We start from the raw sequence: 12,750 nt of genomic DNA on the forward strand, positions 1-12,750 counted from the left end.
GGAAAATGTGGATATATGAGTGGCTGTTACCTAGTGGAATGAAGTATTCCATTTTCTACTTCATCTAATACAGATAAAATTATAGATATGGGCAAAATTTGAAGGAAATCGAACATTTATATCCAATTCTAAGCGAAATTATAAATTTTGTTAAATCACATATTCATATCAGATTTCTAGCCGCCGACATGTTTCGCAAGTTATGACAGATATAAATATTCAAAATAGTCACCTTTGTGGGTGAGGTACTAGAAGTGGTTCGCAGATTTATATGATCTGCACAACATATCTTGTTATATTAAAAATTATTGTGTGTGTGTGTGAAATTTAAAGAGAGTTGGATGCTTATTTCGCTTTCTTTAAGCGTTCAGTTTTTCAAAATCCTGATCCTTACGTGTTGGAGGTACTAGAAGAAATGGTCCGATCTCTACCATATTTATAACAGATATTGTGTTGATAGAAATATTGAGATGTACTAAGTTTGAATGGAATCGGATGATGAATTCGCGTTTTATACGCTTTAAGGGTATTAAAATTTTGCCTCTTTGTGGGGGAGGTATCAGATGGAGTGGACCAATATATTCCATCGTTACACCAGATCATGAGTTAATAAAAATATTGTGATATGCTTAATTTGAAGGCAATCGGACTCTTTCATCACATTTTATAAGAGTTATAAATATTCAACATTTTGACCCTTCGTGGGGGAGGTACTTGAAGGAGTGGATCGATATTGGACATTTTCGCACTTGACATAGACCTAATGCAAATATTAGGATTTGCAAAGTTGGAGCAAAATCGGATTATCCTTTCACTTTCTGTGCTGCAATTTATTTTTTTTGAAAATTTCGATCTTTTGTGGGGAGGTACCACAAGGAGTGGACCGATATTGCCCATCTACGAAGTCGATCTAAGTTGGACAATAATATTACGATGTACCTAGTTTGGATCAAATCGGATACTACCTTCGAGAGTTATCATGCGCACTAGCCAGATGCACGGGCGGACGGATATCGCTAGATCGACTCCAAATGTCCTGAAACGGATTTGGCCCAAAATTACCTAGGGTTTAATACCGATATTTCGATGCACGTTTATGGTCGTATTAAATGATATATACTCTGTGTAACCATATGGCTGAGGGTATTAAAAGAGGTTGAAAGTAAAAAAGGGAAAAATTCTCAATTCATTCATCGACTGTAGCTGAGAATGTTGCGAAGTTTCAAAATTGCTTCTACATTTATAAATAAACAATAAAAGAACGAAAAACTGAGAAAATATAGCAAATTAGAAAGCAATACCTAGTCTTACCAACGGGGATTTGTGGGAAGGTGGCAGAATTAGTAGCCTGATATATTCAATCTTTTAATTTCATTCGAGTTTTGATCAGATCATGGACCCCATTACATTTTCATGAAAGATTTTTTAACAATTTGGAATCGACTAAATCAAAGTCTATTTTCGATTTATTTATGATTGACAATTATTCAGAAAATTTATTGTGTGTGAATTTAAAAATGTGTTTTAAGGACTCAATCGAACCCATCATCGAAAAAAGAAAATAAATAAACGTTGCAATTTATTTAAACATTAAAACAATAAGAACTCATTTTCATATTTCAAATGAAACACACACAATTAAAAAAACACTTAATTCCAAAAATACACTCACCGCCGTTTCCAATTCCTTGGCAGATGCATTTATCCGTATGTCACGATGCGTATCCTGACCCATAATTTTCGTTTTAATTATGTAGAAGTCAATATTATTGTAAAATTCCAACGGACGTTTCCAGCGTATCGTTAATGAGTCCTGCGAGTGACATGTCAAATTGACAATAATTGGAGCACTTGGCACTCCGACATCGGTGCGCTGAACAATTATGTCCGAAGATTCACCTTCGTTCTTGGTAGTGAAAGCATTCACTTTGATGCGATACTCGGTGAAGGGTTCTGCAAAAGAAGAAGAGTGGGAGGAAATTGATTAATAAAGAAAAAGTAAAAAGTATTAAAAAAAACAAGTGGTACAATTTAATAGATTCCAAAAAATTTTGTTTGTCCTCTTCTCGCATAAGGACAATTTTATCGAGTTAACATCGGCACCATTGTGAAAGCTAATCGAGAGTAAGATTATTACAGAAGACCTTAAAATGAAAGTCACGTGTATCGGCGTTTTAACAGTTAACATTGCAAAGAATCCTTAAGGGAACAAGTTCCCCCTCTTCCATTTTTTTTTGTAAATTTCTGCTAAAGATCCTTTGGAATCCTTACCTTACATTTTAGGTATATAGTATCTTCTGCAATACATGGTAACAATACAAGGATTATTTTGATCGAAAATGTTAATCCCTAAGCAAGTGATCGGTACGAGAACTTGGGATTTCCTGTTGTAAAGTGTCAATTTCGAAATATATACTTATATCAAAAGGGATTTCTAGCCTCGATGTCACCAAAATATTGGAACCCCTCGAAAATAAAAAAATATGGTCATTAATTCGAAAAAAGAAATTTTTTGGCATTTTTTAGGAAATTTAATAAAAAAATAAATAAATTTAATAAATTTATAAATTCTATAATTCGGAGATGGGCAATATCGGTCCACTCCTTCTGGTACCTTCCCAATAAAATGTCAACATTTTAAATGACAATAATTTACTGCACAGAAAGATAAGGGATAATCTGATTTTGCTCTAACTTTGCAAATCCTAATATTTGCATTAGTGCTAGGTCAGGTGCGAAAATGGACAAGATCGGACCACTCCATCAAGTACCTCCCCCACAGAGGATCAACATTTTGAATGATTTAAACTCTTATCAGACTTGGTACATCTCCATATTTCTATCAACACGAGGCCTGTTACAAAGATGGTAGATATCGGACCATTCCTGAATTATGAATAACCAAAACGATCGTAAAATCCGAAATAAGCATCCGGTTTACTTCAGATTTCGCTCATCCCATTACTTGTACTAACACAAGTTCTTCTGTGAAGATGGGATATATCCGCCCACTCCTTCTAGTACCTTCACCACAAAGGATCCAATTTTTAAAATACAGGGTGAGATAAAAAAAACTGCAACAAAGTCAAACGCCATAATTTTTATTTTTTTTTTTTTTTTGAATTTTATCGACTGAAAGCAAAAAATGTGGGAAATAGCTTCAAATTTTAGAATAAGTTTAGATTTGTTCGAATTGGTTACCTTTGGCACGAATTATGGCCTTCAAATGGCCAATGAAACCGTCTCACGCTGTCCGAATGTTGCTCTGCGTTGTTTGGCACATTTTGGTGGTCACTGTGCGCTAGAAATGAAGCGAGGAACCTCATTTTGTAACCATTCTTTGGTTCTGAGGGCGATGGTGCTGAGTCCTGTTGGAATGTGTGCCCAAGGCTTTAATACACCCTCCAGAATATTCGGCATTTATTCTGACGCCTCGGTCGATTAACACGATCGGAGAGCGTTCATCGGCTGTTATGGTGGCCCACACTATCCCCATGGCCGGCGCTTGATTTCTGTTGGCCAACCGAAGCTGCACATTCTCAGCTGACCTCTTTGGCAAGTCAACACGATCATTTTGGTTGTTTACAAACTGCTGGACAACGAATGTTTCCTCATCGGAATAAACCAAATTCGGCAGTTCACCACTTTCGGCCAAGTGAAGCAACTTTTTAGCTCTTTTGAGTCTATTTTCTTTCTGTTGCGGTGTAAGTTTTTGCACTTTTTGGAATTTTAATGGCTTTAGCCCGAGCTCATTTTTCAATGTTTGTCGAATGGAATATTACGATATGTTCGGCTCAGGAGCCATTTTTCGGCCACTGCGACGCGGGTTTCGATCTAGTCGCTTCTTTACTTTTCGAATCATTTCTGCTGATGTTGCTGTTTTCTTCCGTCCACTTCCTTGACGTCGGGCTACGCTACCAATATCACGGTAACGAGCGATGGTAAGAGTCACAAAAGATTTATTCACATTTAAATGCTGCAGTGCTCTAACGATAGCCACTTGTGGTTTTCCAGCCAAATATAAAGAAATCACACTATCACGCTTAAATTACGAATAACTTTTTTTCTGGAAAATTCTCACCAATATGCTTTTGTATGCATGTAAACAATGTAATCAGCTGTCACTGGAATAATTTTAACTGCTGTCGGACGAGTGGCTTAGAAATGACAGCAGTATGAAGTTAGTTGCAGTTTTTTCCATCTCAACTTGTATATATTTCGAGAAATCCCAAGTTGTCGTTTCAAACATTTAGGTCAGCAAAAGCAAAAATCCAAAAGGGTTTTCAACTCCCAGAATAGTCGTTAATTTTTGTGGAGGCCCTTATAGGTTCAGTCGAAAAGTTTTCTTCCCCGAAGAAACCAAAATTGAGATTTTAAGACAAATCGTTTAGAAAATATGGCCAAGACCCCCGAAATAACAAAAAACAAGTAAAAAAGCTGTAAGTTCGCCAAGACCGAATTTTGAATACCCTCCACCATTTGGAAAGAATTTGACAATTCTCAAAAACAATAAAATCCGTTAAAAATTCTGTTAAAACCTTAAAAATACCAAATGTAGCTGTTACATTAGGGTCTATACGATGACATGGACCTGCATAGGTAACTTTTGTCATAAGCCATTACAATATTCAAATGCGAAACTTAAAAAAAAATACCGAATATCGGGAGGTACCGTTATATGTGGGCTATACGAAGACATAGACCAGCACAAACAATTTTCTGTCTTAGGCTGTAGCATCCATTTCCAATTTCAAATACCAAATTTGAAACAATTTTGGTGAATAATTTCGCTAAAATCATCAATAAGGGGGAATCTTTATATAAGGACTATGCTGGTTTAAATATAGCTACCATACATACATTCTTCATTCATTCCACATTATAATTTTGTCCAATTAGTTTGAATTTGACTAGAATAGAGTCTCTCATGTTGGAAATAAATCGATTCATAGGAGCCTATTTCATATTTAAGGCTTTTCAAAGTCAGTATATGAACTTTATAGCAATGATATTTGGTGAGAGACCACATAGGAATGCAGAAAAAATACCTATGTCAAATTCAATGGAAATCGATTTAGATGAAAATATAGCTTCTATATATTAGTTCCATCTGATTTCAAGCTGTAATATACATTCAATAAATATCGTAGTTGGTATGATTCTCTTCACTAAAAATATCATTTTTTTCTTTCTGCTAAATATGCATAGGTATAGGGTTTCATATATTCAGCCCCGCCCGACTTTTGTCCTTCCTTACTGGTTCTTGTTTAATATTTGTCCTCTACAGAGTTACTTCCATTTATTAACCAATCACCAAAAAAAAGTAAATCTCTACCCCCAAATATGTTCCAATATTTGTAAATTGCTCGTTCTCTCTCTCTCCGCCCCACAACCGCTGCTCATTAAATATTCCCCAGTTGGCTCGGCTGATATTCTAAAGTCTCGTTGACTATATAATCAGCTTTTGGAGTTTATTTTTTCTCGCGCTTCATTCTTTTTTTTCCATTGTTTGTTCAGTTTCTGTGCCTTTTTGGCATTACACTATTTCTCATTATGTAAAATGTTTGCACATTACTGCGCTTCCAAATAAGTTCCGAACCAATTCAGCAATGGTGGCTTGGGTTAGTGGCCATATTACAGCTACAGCTACAACACCAATGTGTGCTGACCATGTTAGCTTTTGTAATTTCCACTCTGTTGACTCAATTTTCCATATGTATTTTTATGTTAATCAGCTAAGAGTATTAATTAACATTAAATTTTCATATTTAATAATTATTGCATTGCCAACGAAGCCAAGAGGAGGAGGGTGGGCTGGGGTGGGGTGAGGTGTTGTGGACAACAGCGTCATTGTATATGACCACCACCAACACAACCATCCTTAGTAGTTTGCCCGCCAGCTCAACATGACAGAGGCAGTGACCATAACCAGGAGACCAACAATATTCTGGCCAATGTCCTTGTTAGCGTTGTTGTAGTTGGTGTTGTTTTAATACTCGCAGGGTTGTATTTTGCCTCGTCGCTTGTTTAGCTTAATAATTGCACAGAAATTCTTTGCGACAATTCGGCCAGGAGTACAAAACCAGTGGCCATGCAATGTCACACTGTGGTGGGGCATGGGGTGAGGGAGGTGATGTGAGGAGTTGGGCGGGAGTCATTCGCGAATACCGGGATTTTTCTATGGAAATTATGCAACACAAAAGCAGACAGGATATCCAGTCAATGACAGTTGGCTGGTGGCGGTGGCATCAGTGACATTGTCATCGGTAGATGGAAATATTTCTCCATTACCACCACCACCCCCGACACCAAATATCGAATAAAGCCATTGTTGTCCATTATTATGCATGTCCATTTATGTATATAACAAAGACAACAACAACCACGCCAACAATACGACCTACAGTGAGAGTGCATTGAGAGTAAAAAGCTTTCACATTGTATGTACATTATTTGCATGGTTTTTGTTGTTGCTGTTGCATTTTGACAACAATTGGCCACAATGGGTAGTGACAGTAAAAATACTTTGGTCCGAATTAATAACGTTTAATGTGATTGTAATGAAATGTGAAAGGATAATACACCAAGGAGACCACAACAGTGAACAGTTTTATTGGCGGTGGGGTGGTGGTGTTGGAATGGTGAGAAAATCGAGCAACAATTTAAATTAGGGAGGCCAGATATTTTTTTTTATAGAAATTATGCATTTTTCGCTTGTATATAAATTTTTTTTCATAAAATTTTGAGTTTTTTAAAAATACTTTTGATTTTGGAAAAAGATTTTTATCTTTGTTTTGATAGTCAGGGGAATTGCATTTTCTCATCTGGCCACCCTAATATTTTCCCTTTCCGCCGATATCCCAACAAAAAAAATATAAAACAATGTCCTGCAATCGCCACGAAATGTCTTGTCATAAAATAATTAAACAAATGAGATTATTATGACAATAGAGTAAACTTTTAAGTCTTGCTGTGGGAATGGCCTTTCATTGTCGTTCCTTGTCAATGAGCGTTTTCGCTTTTAAACATAAGCCTGTGGATTTTTTTCCAGCGCATAATAATACAATAGGGAGTCTTCTTATAATGTTAATGAAAGTCCATTATGAACATCGTAAAAAATGGAAATTCAATAAATAATATTTAAAAGGAAAAGTTCGCATAACAATTATGTGAACCAGGGGAAAATGGTTGTTATGGGGTATTCCATGGTTTTTTTTTGGGAGTTGCATGTTGGATGATGAACAAAGAAGTTATGCATTTAAAAACTTAACCTAAATAATTGAAATTGTAATATAAAAGAACTGCAACAAAGTCAGACGACATAATTTTTAAACTTTTTTAGAAATTTTATTGAATGAAAACAAAAAATGTCGGAAATAGCATCAAATTTTAAAATAAGTTTAGATTTGTTCGAATTGGTCGCCTTTGGCACGAATTACGGCCAATGAAACCGTCACACGCGGCCCGAATATTGCTCTGCGGTATTTTGGTCCATTCCCGGCGAAGCGCTTGCTTGAGGTGACCGACACTTTGGTATTTTTTAGTCCCAACCTTGCTGAGGCTATTTTCTTTCTGTTTCTTTTGGAATTTTAATGGCTGTACCCTGAGCTCATTTTCAATATTTGCCGAATGGAATATTGCAATATGTTCAGCTCACGAGCCATTTTTCGGCCAATGCGATCTTCGCTGCAGATCTTGTGTTAGTAAAAATAATGGGATGTGTGAAATATGAAGATAACCGAATGCTTATTTTGGATTTTATGATCGTTTTCGTTATTCAAAGTTTTAACCCTTTGTAGGGGATCTCTAACATCTTTATAACAAATCTTGTGTTGATGGAATGGAATGTTAATTTCGTGTTTTATGAGCTTCTTGAATATTCAAATTTTTGAACTTTGAGGGGGAGGTACCGAAGTTGTGGACCGACATATTCCATCTTCACACCAGACCTTGGGTTAATAAAAATATTGTGATGCGTGAAATTTGAAGACAATCGGACACTTACATCACATTTTATAAGAGTAATAACTATTCAAAATTTTGACCCTTTATGGAGTGGGCCGATATTGTCCATTTTCGCACCTGACCTAGCACTGATGCAAATATTAGGATGGAGGAACTCGATCTAAGTTTGATAATAATATTACGATGTACCGAGTTTGGACCATATCGGATACTCCCTTGGAGAGTATCGTATGAGATAGACAGACAGATTGACGGACGGACGGACATCGCTAGATTGACTCCAAATGTCCTAAAACGAATTTGGTCCAAAGAGACCTAGGGTCTAAAACCGTTATTTCGACGTTTTGACCGTATCAAATGATATATAGCCTCTCTAGTCATATGGCTGAGGGTATAAAAATGACAGTTTTATTTAAGAATACTCGGTTTGTAGATAAAAACCTCAAAAGAGTTTCGACTTCTTAGGTCAAACTTTTTAAGGCCTTTGTATGGTTAGGTTTTGGCCTTGTTTCTTCAAAAGATTTGACAGAGAACTTTTGTTTTGATTTTTAGCATGAAAAACGCTAAGCAGACTCGAAATGTCAGTCAGTCATTTTTACTTTTGAATATCATTCCCCAAAACCCAAAAATTCCAATATTAATGTCTCAATACTTACTTAATTTTGGCAGCTCAAAGCGTATGGCCGAATCGGCAGCACTGCGCTTAACAATTTCCACACCCGTTTGATTCTCGTGTATGTGATAGACATGATAGCCGGCAATTGCGCCATTTTGATTTTTTGGCGGATGCCAAGACATGGTTATGCTGGTCGCCGTTACATCGAGGACGGTGAGATTTTGTGGTTTACTTGGCACTGGAAATAGAGGAGAAAAACAAAAACAACATTAGGTAAATAAATATAACTAGAATTTATGGTTTATAAAAAGAGCAACAACAAGCAAAAGTTTTACAACATCACGTTTACATAACTGGCTTTTTTTCGTTTCGTCGTTGAAGAATAACTTTTGATGGCTAGAGAGAAAAAAGAACCACAAAAATGCGAGAAAAAACTGGAATTCTAACAAAAATCTGCAACAACCGCATTTCAAAGGATTCCTTTCAATGAAATCCCTTACAAGCGGAAAGCCAAGAAAATATTGAACAACAACTACGAAAGGGGGAGGAGGGGTAAAAGCCAGACAAGTCAAAGGATATGACCGAAGGACCATTCCATTCACTGGCACGAAAAGTCAAAGTAGCATTATGGTTAAGGCTGCAGCAAATTTTGCCAGCTTTGCAGCATATGTCGCTCACAATGTCAATATGTTATGGAAGAAAAAAAAACATTGCAAATAGAGAAACACAAGAAATATCAACCAACCATCGGGATACCTATGAAAGTGGAGAACATATGCAAAAAAGAAGAAGAAAATATTATATTATTATTTCCTTGACGTTGAAAGAACCAGAAACCAAAACTCCTTGGTAAACTTCAAAAGGGATAACAAGGAATTCTTAAGAAAAGCAAAGCAAAAACCTTCAATATCTTTTCGGTTTCAAAGTCAAAAGAAGCTCTATAACTGAGTGACTGGCTGACTGACATTAGCCCAGCAAAGTCTAGGAAACGCCCCTTAAGTTTCCCTAAGCCAAGTATTGTATTTCAATACAAAATTCAATTCCTTTCCGTATTTTTTTCTGGTTTTTTCACTTATACCCGCATCTTAACACTTGCCAACCATATTGTGGTCGTTTATTCATCTATTTTCCGTTGACTGCTGCCATTGTCTATTTGTTTCAAAAAAATGTGAGCGTTTTTTTTTTTTTTTTTTTTTTGGTATTGTATTTAAGGATTTCTAAAACAAAAGGAATCCTTTAACAAGTTTTGTTGTTATTTTTGGAATAAACGTTGACCTAACCTTCAAAGCCATTTGCAATTCAATGCGTTTCGAAGGAGAATAAGATATTCAGTTTAGTTTTCTTTTTTGGTTCAAGAGGTTTGAATGTTTTCTTTGTTTTAAAATAGCACTTGATGGAGGAGGCGGGGGTGACTAGGAATGATGTATGGTCCACCTAAGTCATTGTTTTTTGATTCTGACAGTGGTTCTTCGCTTCTTTTTACTTTAACAGCGATATATATGAGAAGTCCTTAAGAATATTTTTACTAAATCCATGAGCAATCCTTGAAAAATATTTTTAAATACTTCAAAAAAGAAAAGAAGAAGAAGAAATAATTCTTAAGAATCCGGCCGAAAAGCCCTTGAAAAATATTTTTAAAAGTCCATGGAAATAATTTTGAAAATCCAAAATTTTTATATTTGAGAAGTCCTTTAATAGTATTTTTTTAAAAATCAACATCCTTGAAAAATAATTTTAGTTTTGTGAGGGAAAGTTGCAAAAGAAGTTCGGCTATGTTTCTATTAAAAAATTAGTTATATTTGAAAAAATAAAAAATATAATTGGGTTTTGCTGACCGATTTCAATTGGCATTGATTCGTTTATTTAAATATATTGTTTTGAGCCATGATTTTTTGGAACTATTTAGGATGTGGACCAACATTGTCAATTTCGTACCTGACATAAGTCTGATATTTGAATTTGGACCATATTGGCTATTTCATTCACTTTTTATAAGACTAGCAATTGCCCGCTTTTAGATTCGTTCCAAAAGTTTGTTTTAGTACTCAAAACGCACAATATGTTCAGATTGACAAATTTTTTGAATCAAAACTGCATACATTGTACTAAATTTTCAGACTTTCAAAGTTTTACATATTATACAAGTTTTTCTTTATCGGAAAGAACAATAGGAGATTGTTTAATTTTCACAACAAAAAGTCTTCAAAATCATTTATTTTGAATTTTATCGAGGAGGCTATAAGTAAAACCATTACAGAATGGACCCACATCCAATTTTTTTGTCCAAAACTATTTCAACATCTCCACATGAAAACCCTTGACACCAACAGTGACCTCAATATCAAATTTCAGGATTCAAGATCCATCCTTTCACAAAATGCCAAATATACCAAATTTAGTAACATTTGTATATTTTCGAATAATTGTAGTACACATTTCCAAAACAACCTCCATATCTCAATTCCAGATACTAGCCGAGGCAGCTCTATTCCTGCAACTAACAACAAATTCAGTACCATTTAGTACTTTTCGTACAATTATAGCACACATTCCCACAACCTCTTCCATATCTCAAATTCAGATACCAACAGAGAGCTCAGTATCAATCTTGAGGATTTTGGCTCTATCCCTTTATCCAATACCAAATTTAGTACAATTTAAAACATTTCGTACAATTATAGTACACATTTCCGAAACCACCTACATGAATCCAAGCGGCACCTCCTTTACGTTCAATTCTCGAATTTGACATTTTGTGGGGGAGGTACCAGATATTGACTATCTCCGAACTCGATCTAAATTTGATAATTATATTACAATGTACCATGTTTGGATCAAATCGGATCTCCCTTCGAGAGTTATCATATGTACCACCCCGCTAGACAGACGGACGGAACCATTTGATCGACTCCAAATGTCCTGAAAGGGATTTGATTCAAAGGGATCAAGGGTCTTAAAACCTTTATTTCGACGCCATATGGCTAAACATATGGCATATGGCTAAACATATGGCTGAGTGCAGCCAGACATGGCCTCTGCAGTGGCCATATTCCCTTCCAAAATGGCAAATTTTGGTTATTTTCTAGGATATTTGAAAATCTGGTTGGGTCCCCCGAAAGGTTGAATCGTTATATTTCCACATTTGGTCTAATCTAGGGAAAATGTTCCGATGGACCAAGTTGGCATATTTTGAGTGTTATGATTATTGCAAATGTTGGTCAAAAGGAGATGGCCGAATTCGCACATTTTTGCACATGAGATAAGGTTGTAAAAAATGAGAAATATATTCCTTTTTATATATCAAATATCCTTGGAATAATATCATTACCTGTGCAAAGTTCAACTTTAATGTTGCTGCTATATTCCCCACTTTATGGTTGAAGGTATATTTACGGTATGCCTTTTATAACTTTATTTGAAGTTTCCGAGATCTAAACCGAAAATATAATGTGCATTCCCGAAGGCAATATAAGGTAAAGGATTAATCTCACACATATTTAGTATTTTTCCTCAAATTATGAAGAATTAGTTTCAAACCTAAGATTTAACCATTAATGTCCAACTCTGGCTAGGCTTTGCAATATTTCCCTTGTTCTCCTTATAATTGTTTTCTCATCATTTACCGCTTTTTTGCATTCCTCTCTCTCTCTCTCTCCCTATATGACATGTTGTATTGCAAATAAAAAAAAAAACTCCAATCCCTTCACATCACACGCAATAATATTCACATTCGAACACAACAACCTTAATCCAGCCGCTGTGACAGATGTTAATTTTTGGGCTGAGCCACAAGAGATTTACAACAGCATAAATTGCCAACTATCACATTGTCAAGTCGGTGATATATCCGGGGCAGAGATTCAAGCAAACAAAACTACAGTGTCAGCCATTTTTGTTGTTTTTGCTGTTGCTTTACATTGTACGCCCTCTCAGATTTGAGAGAGAGAGAGAAAAAAAAACAACGGTATTCAATACATTGACACTGCAACACATAAAAAGGATTAAAAGCTCAAAAGAGCAAAACAAATGACAAAGGTTTTAGCCTCAGGCCTAATAACAATAGTAAAAAAATGAAGCGAAAAAAATAACAGAAAAAGAGGACGAAGAAAAAAAAAACATGAAAAAAACAATAGCCTGGCATATTTTTACTCCATTGCTTTGACAATGTA

At 35.6% G+C, this 12,750-nt stretch overlaps 1 protein-coding gene across 7 annotated transcripts in view; it reads right to left on the bottom strand.

Annotated features, from left to right (window-relative positions):
• Positions 1–12,750, bottom strand: part of LOC105262409 (tyrosine-protein phosphatase 99A) — a 97,137-nt gene that overhangs the window by 41,931 nt on the left and 42,456 nt on the right. For all 7 annotated transcript variants that reach the window (XM_059125512.1, XM_059125509.1, XM_059125508.1 and 4 more), the window contains exons 3-4: positions 8,622–8,819; positions 1,673–1,953 (exon numbers count right to left, since the gene is read on the bottom strand). In XM_059125512.1, coding sequence (XP_058981495.1) covers positions 1,673–1,953; positions 8,622–8,819 — 479 coding nt within the window. The remainder of the gene's footprint in view (positions 1–1,672; positions 1,954–8,621; positions 8,820–12,750) is intronic.

Source organism: Musca domestica, unplaced genomic scaffold (genome assembly GCF_030504385.1).
Source record: "Musca domestica strain aabys unplaced genomic scaffold, Musca_domestica.polishedcontigs.V.1.1 33, whole genome shotgun sequence".
NCBI classification, from domain to species: domain Eukaryota; kingdom Metazoa; phylum Arthropoda; class Insecta; order Diptera; family Muscidae; genus Musca; species Musca domestica.